This window comes from Akebia trifoliata, chromosome 1 (assembly GCF_017979445.1).
Source record: "Akebia trifoliata isolate Shusen 1 chromosome 1, ASM1797944v1, whole genome shotgun sequence".
Taxonomy (NCBI): domain Eukaryota; kingdom Viridiplantae; phylum Streptophyta; class Magnoliopsida; order Ranunculales; family Lardizabalaceae; genus Akebia; species Akebia trifoliata.
The window spans coordinates 31,695,800-31,717,112 of NC_141375.1; the positions used below are offsets into that span (position 1 = coordinate 31,695,800).

General features: G+C 36.8%; 4 protein-coding genes across 11 annotated transcripts; 2 read left to right on the forward strand and 2 right to left on the reverse strand.

The window, feature by feature from the left end:
- Positions 1-1,244: 1,244 nt before the first annotated feature.
- LOC147411774 (transmembrane protein C9orf5 protein) lies at positions 1,245-5,067 on the reverse strand. Of its 2 annotated transcripts, XM_086452307.1 has the most exons (3): positions 3,095-5,067; positions 2,929-2,995; positions 1,245-1,648 (listed from the first exon to the last, which is right to left on the reverse strand). In XM_086452307.1, exons 1-2 carry the CDS (start codon positions 4,955-4,957, stop codon positions 2,945-2,947), a joined length of 1,914 nt encoding a protein of 637 aa, XP_086308433.1. In that variant the 5' UTR covers positions 4,958-5,067; the 3' UTR covers positions 1,245-1,648; positions 2,929-2,944. The 2 variants fall into 2 exon arrangements, with proteins under 2 accessions (XP_086308433.1, XP_086308427.1); XM_086452301.1 differs by lacking the exon at positions 2,929-2,995 and having other exon boundaries at positions 3,095-5,065.
- Positions 5,068-6,333: 1,266 nt separating this feature from the next.
- ABCG26 (ABC-2 type transporter family protein) lies at positions 6,334-9,279 on the reverse strand. The gene is made up of 8 exons (XM_086455926.1): positions 9,146-9,279; positions 8,351-8,506; positions 8,024-8,207; positions 7,633-7,911; positions 7,266-7,547; positions 6,882-7,166; positions 6,692-6,799; positions 6,334-6,603 (listed from the first exon to the last, which is right to left on the reverse strand). The coding sequence occupies exons 1-8, from the start codon at positions 9,262-9,264 to the stop codon at positions 6,334-6,336; spliced, it is 1,683 nt and encodes a 560-aa protein (XP_086312052.1). The 5' UTR covers positions 9,265-9,279.
- A 2,081-nt stretch (positions 9,280-11,360) lies between these two features.
- LOC147411776 (coiled-coil protein) lies at positions 11,361-15,851 on the forward strand. 4 transcript variants are annotated; one of them, XM_086452318.1, is made up of 6 exons: positions 11,361-11,822; positions 13,006-13,476; positions 13,633-13,856; positions 14,092-14,238; positions 14,884-15,108; positions 15,377-15,851. In XM_086452318.1, exons 1-6 carry the CDS (start codon positions 11,565-11,567, stop codon positions 15,618-15,620), a joined length of 1,569 nt encoding a protein of 522 aa, XP_086308444.1. In that variant the 5' UTR covers positions 11,361-11,564; the 3' UTR covers positions 15,621-15,851. The 4 variants fall into 4 exon arrangements, with proteins under 4 accessions (XP_086308444.1, XP_086308468.1, XP_086308452.1 ...); XM_086452342.1 differs by having other exon boundaries at positions 11,681-11,822; positions 13,025-13,476; XM_086452326.1 differs by having other exon boundaries at positions 11,683-11,822; positions 12,983-13,476.
- A 144-nt stretch (positions 15,852-15,995) lies between these two features.
- Positions 15,996-20,473, forward strand: LOC147411777 (nucleotide-sugar uncharacterized transporter 2-like). 4 transcript variants are annotated; one of them, XM_086452353.1, is made up of 7 exons: positions 15,996-17,110; positions 17,952-18,103; positions 18,915-19,123; positions 19,222-19,315; positions 19,428-19,594; positions 19,680-19,850; positions 20,066-20,473. In XM_086452353.1, the coding sequence occupies exons 1-7, from the start codon at positions 17,041-17,043 to the stop codon at positions 20,259-20,261; spliced, it is 1,059 nt and encodes a 352-aa protein (XP_086308479.1). In that variant the 5' UTR covers positions 15,996-17,040; the 3' UTR covers positions 20,262-20,473. The 4 variants fall into 4 exon arrangements, with proteins under 4 accessions (XP_086308479.1, XP_086308487.1, XP_086308491.1 ...); XM_086452361.1 differs by having other exon boundaries at positions 19,428-19,555; XM_086452365.1 differs by lacking the exon at positions 20,066-20,473 and having other exon boundaries at positions 19,680-19,854.
- The last annotated feature ends 840 nt before the right edge of the window (positions 20,474-21,313 follow it).

Here is a 21,313-nt window from a genome sequence, read left to right on the forward strand (position 1 = left end):
TTATCAACTTTTTAGGATTAAGTTGGATTTAAATGGGCTTACTTTTTTTTTCTTTTTCTTTTTTGACTTTTTTAGTGTAATAGATAGGGTGATTGCTCCACGTTTGGGTGAATATTTGAGATACCACTGTGTTTTGAAATGATGACATGCCCCTGACCTCAGTCTTCTATTATAGACTGATAAAAATGACTTACATATTCTCATCTTCGACTTGTAACAGAAAATCCTAAACCAGTCATTTTCAAATTCTTCAACCTCTATGGACAAATTTAATAAAATAAAATAAAATAAAAAATATTGATCATTTCTTAAATCCATCTATTTAAATCGCATCTTAATACTTTTGGTAAAATACTTTTGTTAGATCTTCTACTTCAAAGAATCTATCTTGTTTGTGAGGTTTGAAAGTTGAAAAGGACAGTAAATTTTTTTAAGAATAATGCGGAAGTGAACCCAAGACTGGACTTCACATCACACATCCTAACACGAAAGTGTGGGAACTATACATGCTTGAAAACATCTATGATTCCTATCTACTTACACCTCAAGATGTGCAATATACAGTCCAATCTTGAGGTCACTCCAGGACGACTCTCTTTTCAGCGGTTGAAGTAATAAAATCTTTACTTACACCTCAAGATGTGCAATATACAGTCCAATCTTGAGGTCACTCCAGGACGACTCTCTGCTCAGAGGTTGAAGTACTGAAATCTTTAGGTTGAAGAGTGGGATTAAAGAAATTATTAAAGGGTTGAAGATGCCTGATTTTGGAAAGAGAAATCAAGGGATTTTTTTGTTACATGTTGAATGTCGAGAGCATTTAGGTGATTAATATGTCCAAATCACGTTTATAAAATTAGGACCCAATCTCGTAAACACTATGAAGAAGCAATTCAGCATCGTATCACATTGAGTTTTCATATGGGACTGAATCTGATTTTGTCTACAATCAGTCTCATTTTACATGCACTACAAGCGTTTAAGTTCTTAAAAATCATTTTGTGAGCACAAAAATAATACCAAAGCCTATCTAAATCAATCTGACATCCTCACCCACACATCATCATGGGGATTCACAATCATTCAATTTGCACATTAAAAAAAAGAACAAAGCCTCATCCCAAAGATAATGGATTTCGCCTAAATGAATTATGTTCTTCCACTCCACTACTATTTTTTTTTTCCTTTTTGTAAAAAATTGATAATCCTCCATTCCACTGTGACCAAAGACAGACATAAGATCATCCCCAGAAGCTTATTAAAATCATTACAAGACAATTTACAGTTTGCTCTTTAAACAAACAACCCACAAACAACAGAAAAGATCAATCTCTCTCTAAAATCATAATATCTTACAGAAAAACCCCACACAAATAATTCCTAGTTGGGAATATCATCATCAATAAAAATGAATAGCTATTCTACATGGACATAGAGACAGTGGCATCAACAAGTCCTAAAGAACATCACCTCCTGTGGCCAAACAAAGAGATAAGAGTTCTTCACACACATTGGTACCAGAGACCAGCACAACTTCAGTATTCAATGTTCACTTGTCAGTCTCCTTTGGTTGTGCCAGAACAAACTCTGCATACAAATTCTTCAAAGCAATCATGACTGTTGTTATCAGTGGGCCCATTATCGCTCCCTGTTGATGAAAAAGAAACCCAAATGCTCAACATCAATTACGAGGTGCTAGCTACCGATAAACAGCTTTACCACAAATCAGACACAAAATGAGTTTTATAGAGAATCAGAAAATTGGTAAGCTGTAAGAAGAGGATAGTAATTCGAGAAAACGGGTAATTCAAAATGTTTTTGCTGATGGTCGGTGCTTAATTAAGAAAAAAAATCCTTATTTATAGTCTAATAATATCTTTATTATAAACTCTTTTAAGGCATAGAAACTTACCATCATCATCTATGCCTTGTCCGAAATGTTGGGCAATGCACTATGAATACTATTTAACCATACAACTCTATCTTGAGTTAATGGCAGTAACTTACCTATTTGTGGGAGTGATGGTTCCAGCCATGTGTAATAACTTATTACGTCTGATTGCACCATTTTTTTTTTTTTTTGATTAGTATAAAATTTTATAAATGAAGAAGGAAAAAGAGGGAGGCTGAGATAGCCCCCAAACAACACAACAAGCGCACCAAAAAGAAAAAAATTACACGGATGGAAACTAATCACAAATGGCTTCCCAATTAAATAAGAAATCTTGGAAGCGCACTTCCTCAAAAGCTTTATTCATCTTGGACCACAAGAACAGAAGCCCAGTAATCTCTAAAATCACCGAGTGAGGTGAGCTCTCCTTGCTATGGAATACCCTGTTGTTGCGCTCTTTCCAAAGACCCCAAGCAATGGCCGAAGGAAGGATAGCCCAAAGATGCCTCTTTCTAGAAAAGAATATATTGAAACTCCACCCCTCTACAAGGTCAAAGAAAGAAAAAGGGAGAACCCAATCCACCTGGAACCGGGACAAAAAGAACATCCAAATAGCACGGGTAAAAAGACAATGTATAAGAATATGATTAACAGATTCCCCATCCCTCGAACAAAGTGAACAAAAATTTGGAGTGACCCACCCCCGTTTGATCAAATTATCTAATGTGAGGATCCTACCCAGGGAGGCAAGCCATACAAAGAAAGACACCTTAGAAGGGATTGCACCATTTATTTGTTGGTTAGTGTTGAAAGTGACTTTCTATGCAAATCCATCAAAATGAAGGCCCTCATTGAGTCTCCAACAAGGTAATTTCTATTCTGAGACTTTCAACTTCAAGAATCTACATTGAATGATGATGCCCCTACCTCTACTCCATGTGTATGAACTAAAGGTGGCAATCCCAAGAACATATCAAATCCCATTTAAGACAAAACATCTCTTTTTCATGACCAACCAACCATAAATAAATTAGTACCTTATTAGTACTTAAATCATGATTGGAAGGACCATAATATCATGTGAACACAATTGTTTAGAATATCCTGTATGAGAAGTTGAAAGAAACTGGAATTAAGTCAAGTAACCAGTGCCAACAAAAAAATATTTAAAAGAGCACAAAGTAAAAGGAAGAAGAAAACTACCTCCAGTGCAGACGGGAACAATGCCATTCCACCAATAATACTAAGACCAGTAAGATATGCACTATGACCAGGTATATCTTCCTGAATTTCTGATGCTCCATAATCCATGAGCACAAGGTGTACTGCAGACAAGACGAAGGCCAACACATATCTCCCTTCCATTACAAATTGTAATGCTGCAGGGATTGTTGAAATCCAAGACGGAAAGATAGGAAATAGAGGACTGAAGAATGCAAGAACAGTTGACATGTACACGAAATGTATAGAATAAAGTCTGAATAAGAGCCATGTGACACAGCCTTGAAAGATAGCAATCTCTACTGTAGCCAAAAGAACACTCCCAATGGCATGATCTAGAACTTCAACGCAACGGATCCTTGTCGGTTTCGAAATCGGTAACATAACCATCACTTGTTCCGTCACCCCACCGGATTCCGATGTGATGAGATAGTACAAAACCCAAAAGAAAACCATGGATTGAGAAACAAAGTTCAAAACACCTGCTGCTCCAGAGATGATGGAATGACCGATGGAGAACACGAGGTTCGCACTTCCACCAAGCAGAGTTATACTACTAGCAAAGACACGTTTAGAGACATCCATCCCTTGAACAGCATACCCTTTTGCCTTCACGACCAAATCCTCCCTTGTAATGAGTAATTCCCTGAAAATGGCATCCAACTCTGTATAAATATGTCCCCATTCTCGTTTGCTAACCCGATTTCTCAAACTCACAATCTTTTCAGCATATGGGGAAGAATTTGAAGGCTCCGAAGAATCAACAGGCGGGGTTATTACAAAATGCTTAATCCCGGATACAAACTCAGTCATATTATATTGCATTGCCAAACTATCAATTTGTTGAGACACGGTTTCGTAGAACTTTGCAGTATATGTGTCCATCAATCCTGGAACATCGTTCTCGTCCATCCATTGCTTAACGCCCATCCTCTCCGCATAATTACTCTTCTCTACATGTGATTTAAGCGAAATTACGGCGTCTTTCCCCTCAATTCCTATCTTATAAGAGAAGAAAATCCCCCCAGCCAAAAACCCAACAATCATTGCCACAATCAACCCAATAGCCACAATAGTTTTCAATTTTTTAAGAATCCCTCGTGTCAAAAACGAGCTAATTTTACTTCGACGAAAACTACTACTCCTCAGAGATGAAACCGCTGACATCGTCGAATCAACATTACCATAAGCAAACACAAACCCCAATCCTAGAAGAGCTAAGGACCCAAAACCACCCATTTGTTCATAAACAATAACAAAAGTCCCAAAAGATACCAACCATCGAACCAACTTCGAGAACCCATTTCTACTCTGTCGCAAAACTTCTGATTTCTTTCGACGAAGAATTACCCGAACACAAGCATGTCGTATATCAACAAGGGTACCAATCGAAGCCCTAAAAATTGCTACAGGGACTGCTAGAACAGTCTCTGTAAGACCCAATCTCAAGGGTTCAGACCAAAACCCAACAAGGGCATCTTGAATTCCTCTTAAAGGAATTGAACAAAGGACAGCCCATTGAATCGGTCGAAGATATTCTTCAAGTAATTTACAGACACCGAAGAGTAAAAAAATTGTAAATGCGAGTCCTGCGTGAGCCATGGCTATGTAGAGAGCGAGACGTACCTGTGGATCTCCTGATAAGGGTTTTCTCGGATCCAATTCTGGTTCTGAGGTTTCTCCTGGTGGTTTTGGAGGCAAAGGAGAACCATTTTGAGGAGATGAAGGATGGGTTTGCGGGGCAGGATCGGGTTTGCGAACCGATGCGGATCGAAACATGTCTTGCCATGGAATATTTGAGGAATTATTGGTTCCGTTTGGTTTGGAGTAAGGGACGAGCTCCATTGAAGGAACAGAGACGAGTCCCTTAAGCCAACCTCTCTCTCTCTCTCCCACACACACACACACACACACAGAGACTCACAGAGTCTCGCAGAAAGCACAGAGATTGGGACAGAAATGGATTTTATTTTACAGAATTTTGGATGACTTTGACCGCTGAGACGTGTAAGTCAGTCACTTGGTGTAGTAAATGACGAAAATGCACTCAATCCAGTTTTATATCCGTCTCGCGTAAAGCTATTATGGTAAGGATAATTTAGACCATAAAAAATATCGTAGTTTGACGAAATTGCCCCTCTGAACTGGAATTTATCCGATAGTTGTGGTCCGCATTTGTCGGGGGTGGGAGCGTTTGACAAATTTCATTTAATTTTGATTTTGAAAAGAGAGAGACAGTTGTTATGGTCTTTAATGATTAATATAATGGAAATCAACACATAGGGAGAGGAGCATGGGATTCAGTAATCCTCCAAGTTTTTGTGTACACGTGGCAAAGGATGATAAGTAAGGATATTTCATAAGTGAAACTTAAAAAACCCCAACTATTGATCCTAGCTGTCCAAGCTACATAATTTTGCTTTTGATTGTTTGTTTTTGACCGTTTGTTGTTGTATTGATCATCCAAAAGCAACGGTAGAGAACTTAAAGATTATTTTGTTGTCTGTTTTTTTTTTTTTTTTTTTTTTTTTTTTTCACTTATTGTGAGCATCCCCACCTTTCAGGTGAGACTAATCCCATGGTCACACGCACCGTCCTCTCGAAAAGTTCTACGTGCAACTAGTTGAGTCGAGGGCCAACCTGACCCTAAAGGGTGGCCTCAAGGAATTCATAACTTCGTGGGGTTTCGAACACTTGCCTACCCTTCTTGAGGAGCTTATCAAGGCTCGACTTGCCACTAGGCCAACCCCTTGGGGTTTCCATTCCTTTATGAAATTCAAAGGTTGATTACAACTAATTAAAAAGAACATTTAAGTTGAAAGTTCTAGAAAAACGAAAAGAGGACTCAATTTCTAAATAGATTTGAATGAGGGAACAAGATTCATTCAACCAGCCCAAAATTTTTGGGATATGGCTTCAATGATATGGTGGTGATGATTAAAAATCTAAAATCGAACTTATTATCCCATTTCCAAGTCATTCTATTTAGTACCGGATCCACACAAAAACAACGGAAACGGAAATTTGAACAAAACACAACTCAATCCATAAACACGCTTTTTTTTTTTTTTTTTGCACCATTTCTATATTTAAACAACCATAGGAGTTTCAATATCAATCACTTGTTTGCCTTTTTTGCATGGCTTCTTCAGAAGTTAAAGATCTCCATTACAAACTGCTTAACAACTCCGAATAATTGATCTATGTCAAGTAATAATCGTTCAAAGTTGACAAATGTCTGTCTTTCTACGAAGGAAAATATAAGCACATATTCGATAACAGAGAGCCATGGCTAGTAGAACCCAGACTTCTTTTAAGCCACCATTCAAGTTTATTGTGTCAAAAGAGGGTGAACTCTGCAAACTTCGACATCCACCTTTGCTTCCACACTCATATAATTCATCTCCAGAATATTGGACTTTCAAAAGAAGTCGAAACCCATAATACATGAACGATAAGTACTTCAACCATTGCATGAATTCTGGTATATGCTGCGACAAAATCGAAACAGAATCAACTATTTGAGTGAGGAGAAAAATGTATTTTGGAGAAAAATCACACTATAAAGGAAATACGTACTTGCACATAATATCCTCCAGTGAGGAGAAATAACATTAGCACAAGAGAGGCAATCATTCCAGCTCGTTTTATACTTAGAACTGCAGCACCGAAGAGTTCCCCGGCTCCCTATTATAGAAAAAAAAAAATCATTTAATTGTTTTGTAAAAATAATGAATCTAATTGAATTAATCCTAGGTTCTTGACTTACTTGGCTTGTAATCACAATCAACAATATTGAAAAATGTGTTAAGAAGAAGCAAGGAACTGTTCTTTTGAAGCCAGCCATGAAGTATACAATGAGCATGAAAAATGTAGGATAGAAAACATGAGCCACCATGTCGCACAAAGTGCTAGACACATAGTATACACTAAGTTTGTACATGTCGGCTTTCCTTTCTTTCACCAAATAGACCTTCTCAAATGGGAAAACATATACTGCTCCAAATATCGACGAAGATGTCCAAAAAATGCAAATGTAGAACATTAGGCCGACCTACAACAAGGAACACAAATACAATTATTGAAAATGTGGTTATAATTGAGTAGGTGAAAATCCCACAGGACCCATTAGTTTTAAGTCTTGAAACATTACTTGATCTCTGAGTTGAGCTTCTGTTCTAGTGTTAGATTTCCACCAAAGAAGGCCTAATAAGACAGCAACTCCAAGAGCTTGAACTAGTCTTAGCTTATCAAAGTAATCTCTACATCTCTCTTTAAATGTTCTCTTTGATAATATCATGAACTGCTGCCACCAAGTCATGGTCCAATCTTTCTTGATTTGAACAGCTAACTGAAGATGTTCCACACTCATCATCGTCCGATGGTTAGCTTTTTCTTTCGGTTCGACCTCAATGCTATACTTCAGCTGCAAGTACTAAAATGTCATGGGAAACAAATGTCAATAAAAAGATCTAAAGAAAACACAAAAAAAAGGCATAAAATTTTGAAAATTTGCTCACTTTAATTACATCTGTCTCAAATTCAGTAGTACCGCGCTGTGTTGGTATGTCGCTTGGGACACTTATATCATTCACTTGCCCTGTTGCCAAGTCTAGTAGGAACTCTCCAGGGTTCATGGCTATCTCGGGAACGAACCTTAAAGATGAAAAGTACTCCATGGACTCTATAGCCTTCCCACAATATAACGGATAGCCTTCTGATATCAACAAAAGCTTATCAAACATGTGGAACATTCGGCTTGAAGGCTGGTGGATTGTTATGATGATTGTCCTTCCTGCCTGTTGATCCATTAAACAGAAACTATTAAGATAGTTTTTATTCTTTGTAAGAAATGGTGCCGTTGGTCTAAAAAAGAAAAAAGAAAACAAAATAAAATAAAATAAAATTTACCTTGGCGATCCCTTGAAGAATTCGAAGGAGTCTATTTGCAGAAGTGGAATCGAGGCCTGAAGTGGGTTCGTCAAGCAATAATAGAGATGGATCGACTAGAATTTCATAACCTATACTTGTTCTTTTCCTTTCACCTCCAGATATTCCTTTCACAAATGAGCCTCCTACTCTTGTATGACGACATCTGTAATGAAACACGTTATTATATAGAGCTAGACGTAGTTATATTTTATTTCATTTCCTTCTATTTGGTGTTAAAACTCATAAAAATGTTGGTTAACAAAAGAAAACAAAGACTAATGAGTTTACCCATATTTGTTCTCATACCTTTCAAGGCCCAATTCCTTTACTATCATCTCTACTCTTGAATACTTCTGTTTCTTGCTCATGTTACTTGGAAGTCTCAGGAACGCAGCGAAAACCAGAGTTTCTTCCACTGTTAATTGAGGCAAGAGTACATCATCTTGGGTCACAAATCCAATCCTGTAAAGTCATCAATCTCTAAAATTATCTCTCTATAGGAATATAAATGGCATAATTATGACATGTATGTCTCATAGATTGAGCATAATACCCTACATAAGAGAATAATAGTGTTATATTTTGTGGAGTCTGATGGTAATTGGTCTACAAGGATTTACTGCTAATCAAGCCAAAGCCCTTCCATACTTGTGTGATACGATGCTAATTCGTTCAGGGAATTTATAGTTGTTTTCCGCAGGAGAAAACTTATAAGTCCTTTTCCTGGTCTTTGAGTATAGTGAAATCGGTGTGGCTCCGTGGTTTTTCCCTGATTTAGGGTTTTCAACGGAAATTTGTATGTTGTGATTTATAACTTTTTCCTGTTCATTCTCTTCAATTAATTTCGTATCCCAGGACTGAAATTGGGATTTTTTTTTCCCCAACAAACACTACATATGGAAAACATCCATAGGCCCATTGAGTTGATTTTGGTCCAAGAGGGCTCCTAGGTGAACATATCAGATATGGGTCCAACTATTACATATGCCACACATATAGATATTCTATTTGTGTGTGTGTGCGTGTGTTTATGTTTGTGTGTGTGTGTGTGAGAAAGAGAGAGAGAGAGGTTCTCCTTTTGACTTGGACAAATTAACTAACCTCCTCTTAAGAGCTGGATTATATGAAACATCATTGTAAGTGATGACCCCTTTTGTTTCATGCAATCTACCACCTAATATCTTGAGTAAGGTTGTTTTCCCACTACCAGAAGGACCCATCAAAGCAAGTATCTCCCCAGGCCCTATGCTTCCTGTTATACCCTTCAAGATATTCTTGTACTTCTCATGCTCCATGTTCATCTGTGATCCCACCTTTGACATCATAGCCTTCACTGGATTACTAGAAGAGCTCTGTCTGCTTCTCACCTTATACACCACATCTTCAAACTGCAATTTTTTCATTAAAAAAAAATAAAAATCCATTAGTGAGACATTATGATTTAAAAATGTCACAAAAAATGCAATATGGCTCATCCTCAATGCATGTACAACATAACCATCATGAATAGAATCGCAAAAAATGCGAAACAAAAGTGTCGATAAGGATCGAATACCTTGAGAAAAATTGGAAGAGTGCAACCCTTATTGGTGTTTGAACATTCTTCTTCTATATCTATTTCTGAATTTCTGTTTATCATGCATGCTTGAGGCATGGATTCTATGTTGTGACCAAATCCATTGCTGACAGTGATTTGCATAGTTCCCATGGTTGGAGGGGAGAAAGACATTGCCCCTTCCTCCTCTCTCCCAATTTCTTCCTCTTTTCGAAAATCCATGCCTTTTTAGATGGAAGAACTCAAGATACAAGGCCAACTTTATCTAATGGGACTTACCGACTTCGTAGCAAGGTGATTCAACTATAACTAACCAAAATCTTTCCTATATACATATTTTTTTCTTTTATTATTGGAAAGATATTGGTTGGTGGATCACACGCTTTTGCTGAAATTTTTTGGACATTGGCTTGGAAATATGGAACTTTTTAGGCTTGTTTTAACACACTCTTGGAGTGATTGTTGTTGCACCAAAGAGCATTATTTTGCTCAAGCATAATGAAAACATGAAAAGGGTGTGGTGGTGTTTCTTTGACGAGTGTGTAATTCCAACATTTAAGGTTGTTTTTTTTCTGTTTTGGTGTGTGTGTTGGGGGGGTTACATTTATTAGCTAATAATACATGAAATAATTGAAGTACATGGTAAATGCTAGGCACCATGAACCATGCATGTGGTGTCGTAAATGGAATGCCACCAAATGCAGTTCACATACGTTCAAAGGCTTCATATGCTTATCCATGCCAATGACACTTCACTGCTACAACAAATCAATCCCAAAGTCCTCCATCCCATTCTGTCCAGAGCCACGTTTTTTTATTATTGAAACTATGTTGCCCGCGGAGCAGAGCTTAGATGATGGATCCATATCCCGTGTCCAAGTTGAACCTGAGTCTCAGAACAATTTATAAGATATATATATATATATATATATGGTCTGGAGCCACCAGTTACATCCCGTGTACAACTCGTTTCATGAACTCCAAATCATGGTTGTTTGCTTTGTGTTGTTATATTCTGATTCCAGATTCTAATTTTGAATGATCAGAATCGAAATTGATTTTAGAATCTAGAATCAGAATCTCCTTTTACTGACCCTATTTCAACGTTTGTGACACAGGTTGTCCTTGGTTTTTTTATTTTAGCTTGTTGAATAATTGCTTTTATATTTAGCAATTTTGGATATACCTATTCAATACAATTATGAAGAAAATAGCAAAGAATATAAAAGATGAAACCAAAGAACACCAAAATTTACGTGGTTTGGCAATGGTGCCCACACCCAATACCCACGGGTGAATCATATATTCTTCACTATAAGATGGAAGAAGCATAGTACATGAATAAACATTGAAACATTAATCCCAAATCCAAGCCCTGAAACCATTGCACACCCTCTTGTTTCTTTCAAAACCCAAAATAAATTACTTTTATTCATGTACATACTGTGTGCAATTCTTTGGTGATTTACATAGGAATTGGAGTGGCATTAGTAAAAGTTGGTGTGGCCATAGCAGCTCTCTTATAGGATTATAAAAGAGGAATTTATCCTATCCAAAAGACACATAAATAACAAAACCTAACATACCATTGGATGCTAGAATGAATCCTAAATCAGATTCTAGAATACAAAACAAACACCCGCTAAAGAAATATGGTGGAAATAGAGAACTGCTATTGCCACACCAACGTTTACTAACGCCACACTTACAGTATGCAATTCTTATATAGGAATTGGTGTGGCATTAGCAGCCATCTATCTAGAAATAAGTGTGAAATCCTCCGAGTACGGTCGAGTTAACCAGGAGAGTCGCACTACCCTGTCAAACCATAAACAAAACAATTCCCCGTCTCCCATGGATCAAAAACTCATGTTGAGCTCCGCCGGCGCCTAGAGTGTTCAGTGTTGGAGGATCTGAGAAGAAAAACGAAAACGAAAAACCCTGACCCTAGTTTTTCAATCAGCCATGGAGGAAGCTCAGGAGATTCTATTCAACTCTCTCAAGAACTCAGGAATTTCTCTTCCCGAGGGAGTTTCTACGATCCGAGACCTTACTCCAGGCGCTTTGGTTTCGATCTGTTCTCGATCGCTTCACAGGATCGACGATTCTCTATCGTTTCCGATTTCTTTACCGGATTCAATGGCGGAGAGATATAAGATCTGTGCAGAAATCTCTTCTGCCATTAAAAATTTAGGTTACAGAGGTGATATGAGCTTCCATCAGGTACGTTTCAGCTTCAGATGTTATTTTATCAAGGAAAATTTGATTCAATTTAGTGTATCTTGTTCGTTTCTGTATAATTTGCGAAAATTTCACGTAAACCCAAGTAAAAGTATATCTGCTTGTTGATTTATGTGGATTGTTGATGGAATAAAAGGCTAGTCGACGAAACCAGTTCTTCATGAATTTTGATACTCATTCAAACTCGCACTGGCCAAATTATCTAAGTTGGTAAGCTTTGAGAAGTGTTGATCTCACAACGTAGGTTCAAACCCCGTTTAACCCACCTTCACCTCTACTGAGTGCTGACTGCTGACCACTAACACCATGGTTTTAAATCTCATACGAGAACGAGATGATTCACCGGAGTCATCTTGGTATCATTTCAGCAACGAGACAGATTTACATGGCGTCTCAGACTTCACACCATCTCCCGAGATAAACAAGATGTCTCAGACGAAATTTTGAAATCTCGGCCACGTACAATGGTTAATGCTTTATGCCACCCTCACTAGCAACTGAAGTATGAAGCAAAGCAAAACAGCCCCCCAAATGCATTTGCCTCTCAAAATAACTCTTGATTATGGTATCCCCAACTGTGAATCAAATCAGTGGAACGGATATTGTAAACCCTTTTAGAATTGAAGCCCAAAGTTGGTCAATTGAAGATTTTACTTAATCAACAACAAAATGTTACCGACCTATACTTATCATAGTTTTTGGTTTTAAACCAAATGCTCCACACAAATGGTGAAGGGTCACTCTTCACAAAACATTATCTCCTCATTTTGAGAAGCCCTTACGATCTAGCCTGTAGTTAGATTGCATTAACTTCTCAGGTGGACTCTTTGTATTCTAAAGAGATTCCACGTGATAGTTTTGTATATGTAATTGTAATTGTAACCCATTTGAAACCTGGTTTACATAATGCATTCAGTGGTTATGGGTGAAACATGGTTTTCAATCTTACTTGTTTCGCTGCTCTTGAAGCATAAATGCAGGTATCTCTTCTGAATGAGAGGAGTTGAGCTCCTTTGAATGAATAGATCTCTCTCGCTAGTATTGTTATGTTTTTATTCATTCATTCGTACTTCTTCCATGTCTTTTTCTTCTAATTTGTGTTATCATTATTCTTATTGTTCTGAAATTATTCTTAGAAGCAGAATGTATGTGTTGCTTACGGCAGTTCTTGTATCCTTCTGAAGAGGGCTCGTTTAAGCTGATGAGGTTTTTGGTGGAGAGACTATCTGAAACACCAGAAAGTGGAAATATTGCGGACAAAAATGAGATCAAGGCATTGGTGAGAACAAAAGAAGATAATCTTGAAGCTTCTTTGAATAGTCGGGCAGAAAAATTTGATGAACCAGGAGTGGATCAGAATTATCAGACAGTTAATGCAAGATTGGAAGAGTTAAGACTGAAGATAGAGGTGCCAGAGACAGATACGGTTGCTGAGGAGGCGATTGTCAATGGGTCTTTAGAGACTTCTGGAGAAGAGGAACTGAGGAGTGCTGAAGATGTCAAAGATGCAATCGAAGAATCTGAAAAATCAAGAAGGGATGCATCTGGAAACAAAGAAAGTGCTGCCCAGAGAAAACATAGCCATGCTACAGAATTTGAGGAGAAACTGTCTTCTCTTCAAGAACGGTCATCCAAGGTATAGATATATTTGAAGATTGTGATTTGACCAGATTAATGACTGATTGGTTCATATAAAAATTGTACCTGCTATGAAATCTTAATCTTTATGATTTTTTTTTATCCATAGGTAATAGCTCTTGATAAGGGGTGTCGGTTTATTGCTCTTTTACAGATAAGAAATGAGATCGAAGATTTACGAAGTCAAGAAAAGATGCTGAAGCAGGATTTGACAACTAAGGCTTTAGAATGTCAACATCTAGAAGGTGAGCATGAGCTGTTGAAAGCAGCGGTAGAAATGGCATTGGATGATCAACATCCTGTTGACTTACATATCGAAGAGCTAAATAGGCGAGTGGAAGCAGGAAGGCAAAATCTTGTGGAATTGGAATCACAGTGGTAGGCAATTGCAATTCTTTCCATTTCTGTCGAGATTTCTTGGATTTTGTTTTGGAGTATATTTTTCAGCTGAAACAGTGCATGGTTTCACTTTAAACCATTACATGAGTAGGACCACAAAACACTTTATATAATACTTGTAAAGACTTCAATTTTTTATAAAACAAAACTAATTGTTCACTAGAATGCTTATTCAGTAGTTGATTTTAATACTACCATGCACCATCGACTATAGGAATGCTTCCATAAAACCTCTAGAAGAGAAAAAAAGAAGCCTTGAAGAGTTACTTCATGAACAACAACCAGAGGTGCAAGAAAACCGCCTAAGGGTGAAAGAAATTGAGCTGGAAACAGAGGCTATTATCTCCGAAATCCGAAACAGGTACTGATAAATAAATTTGAAACTCGGGTTTTGTTGTTGATATAAGTACCTGGATTCTTTATGAACTATTTGCAGTGCATGAAGCCTATGTTAGAATGATTTTTGAAGTCAAGATAACCCTAGAGAATGAAAAACCAATTTTTGCAAGAACAAGTACAATGGTTCTAAGAGCTATCAACCTTAATGTACCGTACCCTCACACTTGAGTTTATACATCACCCACCAACTCATCAACCTGGGCCATTTGATTTATATCTCAGCATAACCCTAGAATCGTATCACCTGGATGACCTTGACCCTCTGTTCAATGATCATGCATTTGATCATTCAAGTCCTTATGTACCATGAACTGGTTTGCTTTATACCAGTTCACAGTTTGGTCTAGGGGGAGTAAATTTGGCAATTTGGTTCTGGATTTTGACATTAATGTGTGAAGTCAGGGTTCATTGTGGATGATAGACCTCAGCTATACATATAACCCATATTTCTCCATTTTGTAGTTATCATGAGTTGGTCAGAAGAGCCCAATCCGTTCAAATAGGCACTCTTTAGATTTTTCTGGTAGCTGATTAAACTGTGTCTCAGATTCTTAAATAATTACATGTTCTTATCGCTTTCTTCTGGTTGTTATCTTGTTGGTCACAGAGAGGAGGAGCTTTCTAAACTTTCTTTGGAACTTGAGAAACAACCCAAAATTGCTTCTAGAAAATCCTATATTCAGCGGATAACTGAGATCACAAAAAACAGCAGGAAACAAGATGCAGATATCGAACGAATCTTAAAAGAAACTCGGGAGCTTCAGATAGAGAGTAATTCCATCCAAGAGCGCCTTCAGAGAACTTATGCAGTAGCTGATGAAACTATGTTCAGGTATGAAGTGTCAAATGATATATAATACTGAGCCCCCAAACAACACCTGAACATCATATGGGACTTGTGAAGATATCCAAAAGTGCACATTGTAATATCACAAGTGTATATGCAGAGTGTTGCCCTTACCGACATCTAGTGTATCCCATCCAAGATAGATTTACTTGATCCGTAACCATAATCATAACCATCCGACATTGATTTCAAATCTCCATAAAATAGAGAGCACAAGTTGTTTCTTCTCTGATGGAGTGACTGTTGTTTGTAGGGATGCAAAGAAAGACCCAGTGAGGCGACAGGCGTATAGACTCCTCACCAGCATTCATGAGAGCTTTGAACAGATCTCTGAGAAGATCCTTGCCACGGACAGAACTCGAAGGGAAGCAGCCGAACAGGAAGCAAAGCTTGCAACTATGGCCACCCGCAGCTTAAACATTGACAAATTACAGGCAGATCTGGATTCAATCAGGAAGGAAAACGAGTTCCTCGAACAAAAGCTCCTCCATAAATAAAGTTTGTAAATTCCTCATCTATAGCCATCACCAGATTTATTTATAGCTTAAACTCATCTTTAGATGGTTTTAATTCTACATTTGATCAAAGTGCAAGGAAATTTTATTCATTAGCGGTTTCTGTTTTTTTTTTTTCTTTGGTTATTGACTGTGTAAGATTTTAAAATTGTTTGGAATTTCACTTGTAAATTGTTCAATGTTCGATCTAATAATCCTTTGTCATTCTCATCCTATCTAAACCTTTGGTTAAATGGGTCCATCACCTACGGTAGAAGACATTAACATGTCAACATGATGAAGCCAGCGGAAAGATTTGTGGTCGATCGGTCCAAGACGTGCCAATTGATTGGGCTTTGGAGATTATTCCACATTCTAGTAGTGACTTGCAGCCGTTAGATGTAGAATAGTCTGGTCAATGATTTTTAACCATTGGATATCAAACTCTGTTATTTTAGATCATAGAAATCACTCGTCACACTAGAAGATGGGACCAATCATACTGAGTCATTTTAAGATGTTTATGTAACACTTTTAACGATCGGAGAATTGGGACCCCCAGTTCAATGAACTTAGCTATAATCTCACATCAATTGGGTGATCTCCAACACAGTTTGATGTCCCACAAAGAGTTTTCTATCTCCAAAATAATTCAACTTTATTTTCATAATTGATTCTTAGCCACCTGATATGATTTTTCTCATAATGTTTTTCATTATTCAGGACCTATTAAAGGATTGTATCAAACTTTTATATTAGTAAGTGTAGCAAATTACCTGCTTTAAAGAATTTTCCGTGGGAGTACGACTATAGTCACGAGTTCAATTCTTGGAGCTCCGTATAGGTTTTTTTTTTTTTTTAAATTTCTAATCGAGAAGTAAGCAAAAGCAAATTCGTTTTGGATAAGTTTAGCAAACGATACCTTGAGCTCCGTGCAAAACTTAACAAGCTCTACACGTAGCCCAAGTTTAAAAAATCTCCTAGGACAGATGGCGCGATCTGTTCACGTCTCCCTTATGCGTTACGTAATATGCTACGTACTCCGAAAGTAACTTTGATTGGTTATCTCAAGCAATTTTTCCACGTTAGAAAATCACCAATCAGAATCAAATTTGTTGACAATCGTTGACTGGGCCATGTGGCACCAAAATAGGACTTGGAGGCGGTCAGCCACCCAACTCCGAGGATTACTGGATCAAAACTCCACAATCATCCTACGTTGAGGATTCTTCTCTTTCCTTATGGTTTTGTTTTGTTTGGTGATTTGCGGATCAAAACAAAAGGGACCCATTTAAGTCTCTAGTTCTTTTTTCTGTTATAAATTCTTTCTTCTTGGAAGCTTTTTCTGATTTTTTTGGGGGGCACAATTTAATTTGATAGTTATCGAGTTGATTGATTGATTGATGCTTTTCTTTTATGAAAAATGGGGTTGTTGGATTCATTGTTTGGGAGAGATACAAGGAAGCTCATCAAAGAGAAAGACAGCAATGGAGGTGAAGCAGATTTGCTTGAATTTTTGCGTTCCATTGATATTTCTTCATGTTTTAACATATATTGAAACAAATGGATTTGTGTATTTGAGCTTGTAAATTGTTGTTCTTCCTATTATTCTGCTATTTGAAGTTTTGTTTCAACTGAAGTACTATTTTTTTTTTTTTTTAATATTTCTACAATTTCCTTTGTAGTTTATTTTTTTCTTCTTCTTCTTCTACAATTGGGCTGTTAAGATTCCATTAAATGCTACTTTATATTCTCCAAATCAAGCCATTATAGCATTTGTTGTTAGTTGAGTTTTAGTTTCAGATACTGAGCTTCTCTTTTATTTTCTTCTTTCATTTAAGTTGGTGCAGAGGTGTTTGTCAATATATTGTTGATCAATCCTTTTCTTACCTTTTTAACAAAAAATTAAGCATTTTCTATGTTAATTAAGGAAGCTTGAATAATATATTTTGTTAGAGCTCATTCTTGTATGTGCCTTTGATACTGCAAGTTTGTGTTTCTCTGCAAGTTACATTGTTCTCTTTTATTCTTATTCTCTAAGAATTATTTTTATAAAGTTCTTTGTGCAATTGAGAATTTGTTATTTGCGACGCCTACACGAAGATATTATTGATTAGTTATTTTAGATAATTTCTATGAATTCCCCAATATGACAATGCACACCTTTTTTCTCTCTTATACAGACGGGCAAGTTTTAGTACAGGACACAATAATGTTGTACTTTTAGTTCTGCTTCAAGAGAGTGAAATTTTGTTCAACAACTCACCCTTTATCATTTATACTTGGTTTATTTTGTTCTTGAATTTCTTTGGTTTTCTCCCTCTAAAATGCCAGGCCGTTCATTGGAAGAAGTGCGAGGTTCTCTCATCAATGAACTTCGAACTTCCAAAGCAGCCAAACGTCAACAACAACAGTTCTGTGGGCCATTTGTAGCAATGACCTTCAATTTCACAGTTTCCATTGGAATGATTCTAGCAAACAAATTGGTAAGTATTTAGTTTTATTTTGTAAAGTAGCCTATGTGTTGAGTGTGGAGAGGCACTTCAGAGTACTAACTTTAAACCTTGATAGCCATAAGTGCCTCTCAGATTGTTCGATTGCAGCAAAATTGGATCTTTTATGGGTCAAACTTTAAGTCCATCAACCAACTGATTTTAGCATCTTTTGGAAGCCAAATTTTTAATAGTAAAGTGTCTCTTCATATGTTCCTACAATTTCCAACAACCAGAAGACTAGATGGAGGTTTTTATCATAGTATTCTATAGTCAATCTTGAGACTTAAACCATTTATTACAGTTTAGCTTCAGATGTTAACCGTTTATTCTGGATTTGATTTCCCACATGTTATGATTCTATGCTATTTTATATTCCCTAATTACCTCATGTATCTTCCACTTGAAATGTTCTTAGTTGTCTCTTGGAAGTCCTCATGGAAGCCTATAAATATTGAATGAAATGAAGGAATGAAGGATATCTTTCTAATATTAATTTTATATTGCCATCGTTTCAACTTGTGAGCCTTGACCTCATTTAGAGTTGAGTGATTTCTCCCTTCTTTGGAGATTGGATACATCCACAGCTATGAGAGATTCTAGCTGTCAAATTGAGTAGTTATCAGATTATCCACTGATTGAGTGATTTCCAATTATCTTCTCCAATCATTTGTTTGGTTGACGTGATTCATTTTTCTATTATATAACCATTATCCTTATCCCATCTCTACTTGTGTTTCATCAATGGTGAGCTCTTACTATTTTTTATTTGATTCATCTTGATTGGTTTAAATTATTTTTATAGGTGATGGGGAAGATTGGGTTTAACTTCCCAATTTTTCTCACATTGGTCCACTACTCCGTTGCTTGGATTCTACTTGCCATCTTCAAGTCGTTCTTGTCACTTCCTATCTCTCCTCCCTCCAAATACACACATTTCTCTTCTCTCTTTTCTTTGGGTACTGTAATGGCTTTCTCCACCGGCCTAGCCAATGTCAGCTTAAAGCATAACAGGTAAGATAAGAGTATACTTATATCTCTCCCAATACTAACTTTTTACAACATTTCGCTACATTACTGCTCCTTCTATTGTTAAAATGTATCTTGTGCAGTCTTGGTTTCTATCAGATGGCTAAGATTTCCACCACTCCAACAATTGCTCTTGCAGAGTTTATTCTCTTTAGAAAAATGATTTCTTTCTATAAGGTGAGTTTCAAGGTTCTCTACGTAAATAACAAGAAAATTCCGAAAACTTGGTATATGATCATTAATAATTAAAGGGTTCTTACTATTGTTAAATTTTCTACTCGAGGTGTAGGTTCTGGCTCTTATTGTTGTTTCAGTAGGAGTTGGAGTGGCGACCATCACAGATGTGGAGTTCAATTTCTTTGGTGCTTGTATTGCATTAACATGGATAATTCCAAGTGCTACAAATAAAATTCTTTGGTCTGATTTGCAACAAAAAGCCAATTGGACCGCTCCTTCGTAAATAGTAATTTAATTCTGCTTTTTAGAAAGAAATCAAGCTCTCAGTACATACTCTTACATGGATCAATATGTCTGAATGTAGGTTGATGTGGAAGACTACACCTGTGACCATTTTATTTTTGTTGGCATTGATGCCATGGCTGGACCCACCAGGGGTATTATCCTTCAATTGGAATTTCTCTAACACTTTGGCTATTTTTCTATCAGCTGCTCTTGGGTTTCTCATTCAATTGTCCGCAGCTTTGTCACTTGGGTGAGATTCTGTCCTGTTAACTCACTCTTTCATATTCAATTTCATGTTTTAGGCAAGGTTTGTGATTCAGAATCCAGATTTTGGGAAATTGTTATTAAATTCAAATGCATAATATACATATATGATGTTGATTATTTAGTCCATGACTCTTAGCTAAAATTATATGATTTTTGGGACTCAGTAGGCCTAAATATGTTTAGTATTACTTTTTGCAGTGCAACGTCTGCAATCTCCCATGTTGTTTTAGGCCAGTTCAAGACTTGTGTGATAATGCTTGGAGGCTACTTACTTTTTAATTCTGATCCGGGGGTGGTGAGCATATGCGGAGCTGTTACTGCTCTTTTTGGAATGTCAGTTTACACCTTTCTTAGCTTGCGGGAGCCAAAGGAGGATACGATTAAGCTTCTATAAAAGCAGAATTCAATTTTCTGTGAAAACCAATGTTCAATGTTGAGGGCAATATGGAAAAGCTAGTAGATGTAAAGAATACTACCACCGAACCGTCTGTGCTGAACTTTCTTCAGAGGGATGGGTGAGAGAGCTAACCCATATAAATATTCTTGTTAATTTTAGAGACTAATAATTTAATTAAAATTTTGGGTTTGGAGAAACCCCATTTTTTCTGTGATTCTGTATTTTTGAGTTTGGACTTCCACATTGGGTACCTTACAATCTGACCCACCTAAGTTTCAATATATGAAAGAGGCCTGTAGCCCACAAATTATGAAGCTAGATTGTTTGTCAAGTTCAGTGGCATAAGGCATAAGCTATGCAAATTTTGGTTGCTTTATTATGATCAAAAGACCATGGATTGGAATCTTGGTGTTTCAACACTCAAGACCATTTAAGTTGGCACCTTACAAACAACTTGTACCGTAAAAAAATTTCTTCTTGGAGATGTAAAATTAAACTTGTACTGATTTTAATTGTCAAGATCAACATCGAAGCAATTTTTCTATTGAGACAAATAATAGAATTGAGGAGAAGCAAAATACTAAGAGAAGAAAGTCGCAAGGTCTGATTACAGCCCTAATTAGAAGATGTACTCAAGTTGAAGATTCTAGAAGAGTGAGAGGAAAACCCAAAAGAACTTGATTAGACATAATAAAAGTAGATACGAACTCACTCTCAATAACGAACTTGGCTTTGAACAAAATGAAATAGAGGAACAAGATGTGTTTATCGGATTCCAAATCTTTGGGATAAGGCTTTGTTGTTGTTGATTTTAAATAACAGAAAGAGGTTTAAATGCTCAATTAAATTATGCAAACCTAGGTTTGATTTCAAAACCAATTTATCAAATTTGGGGATTTTTTTAGGGAATTTCAAGAAGAAAAATAAAAATAGGTGGTCTTGGTAGAATTGATTTTCTAAGAAATAAGATCTATTTTACATTTGAAGTACTAATTGTGTTCTCTTTGTTATAATTTGCATTGATGTGTTTCTTTTCCAATAAAACCCAA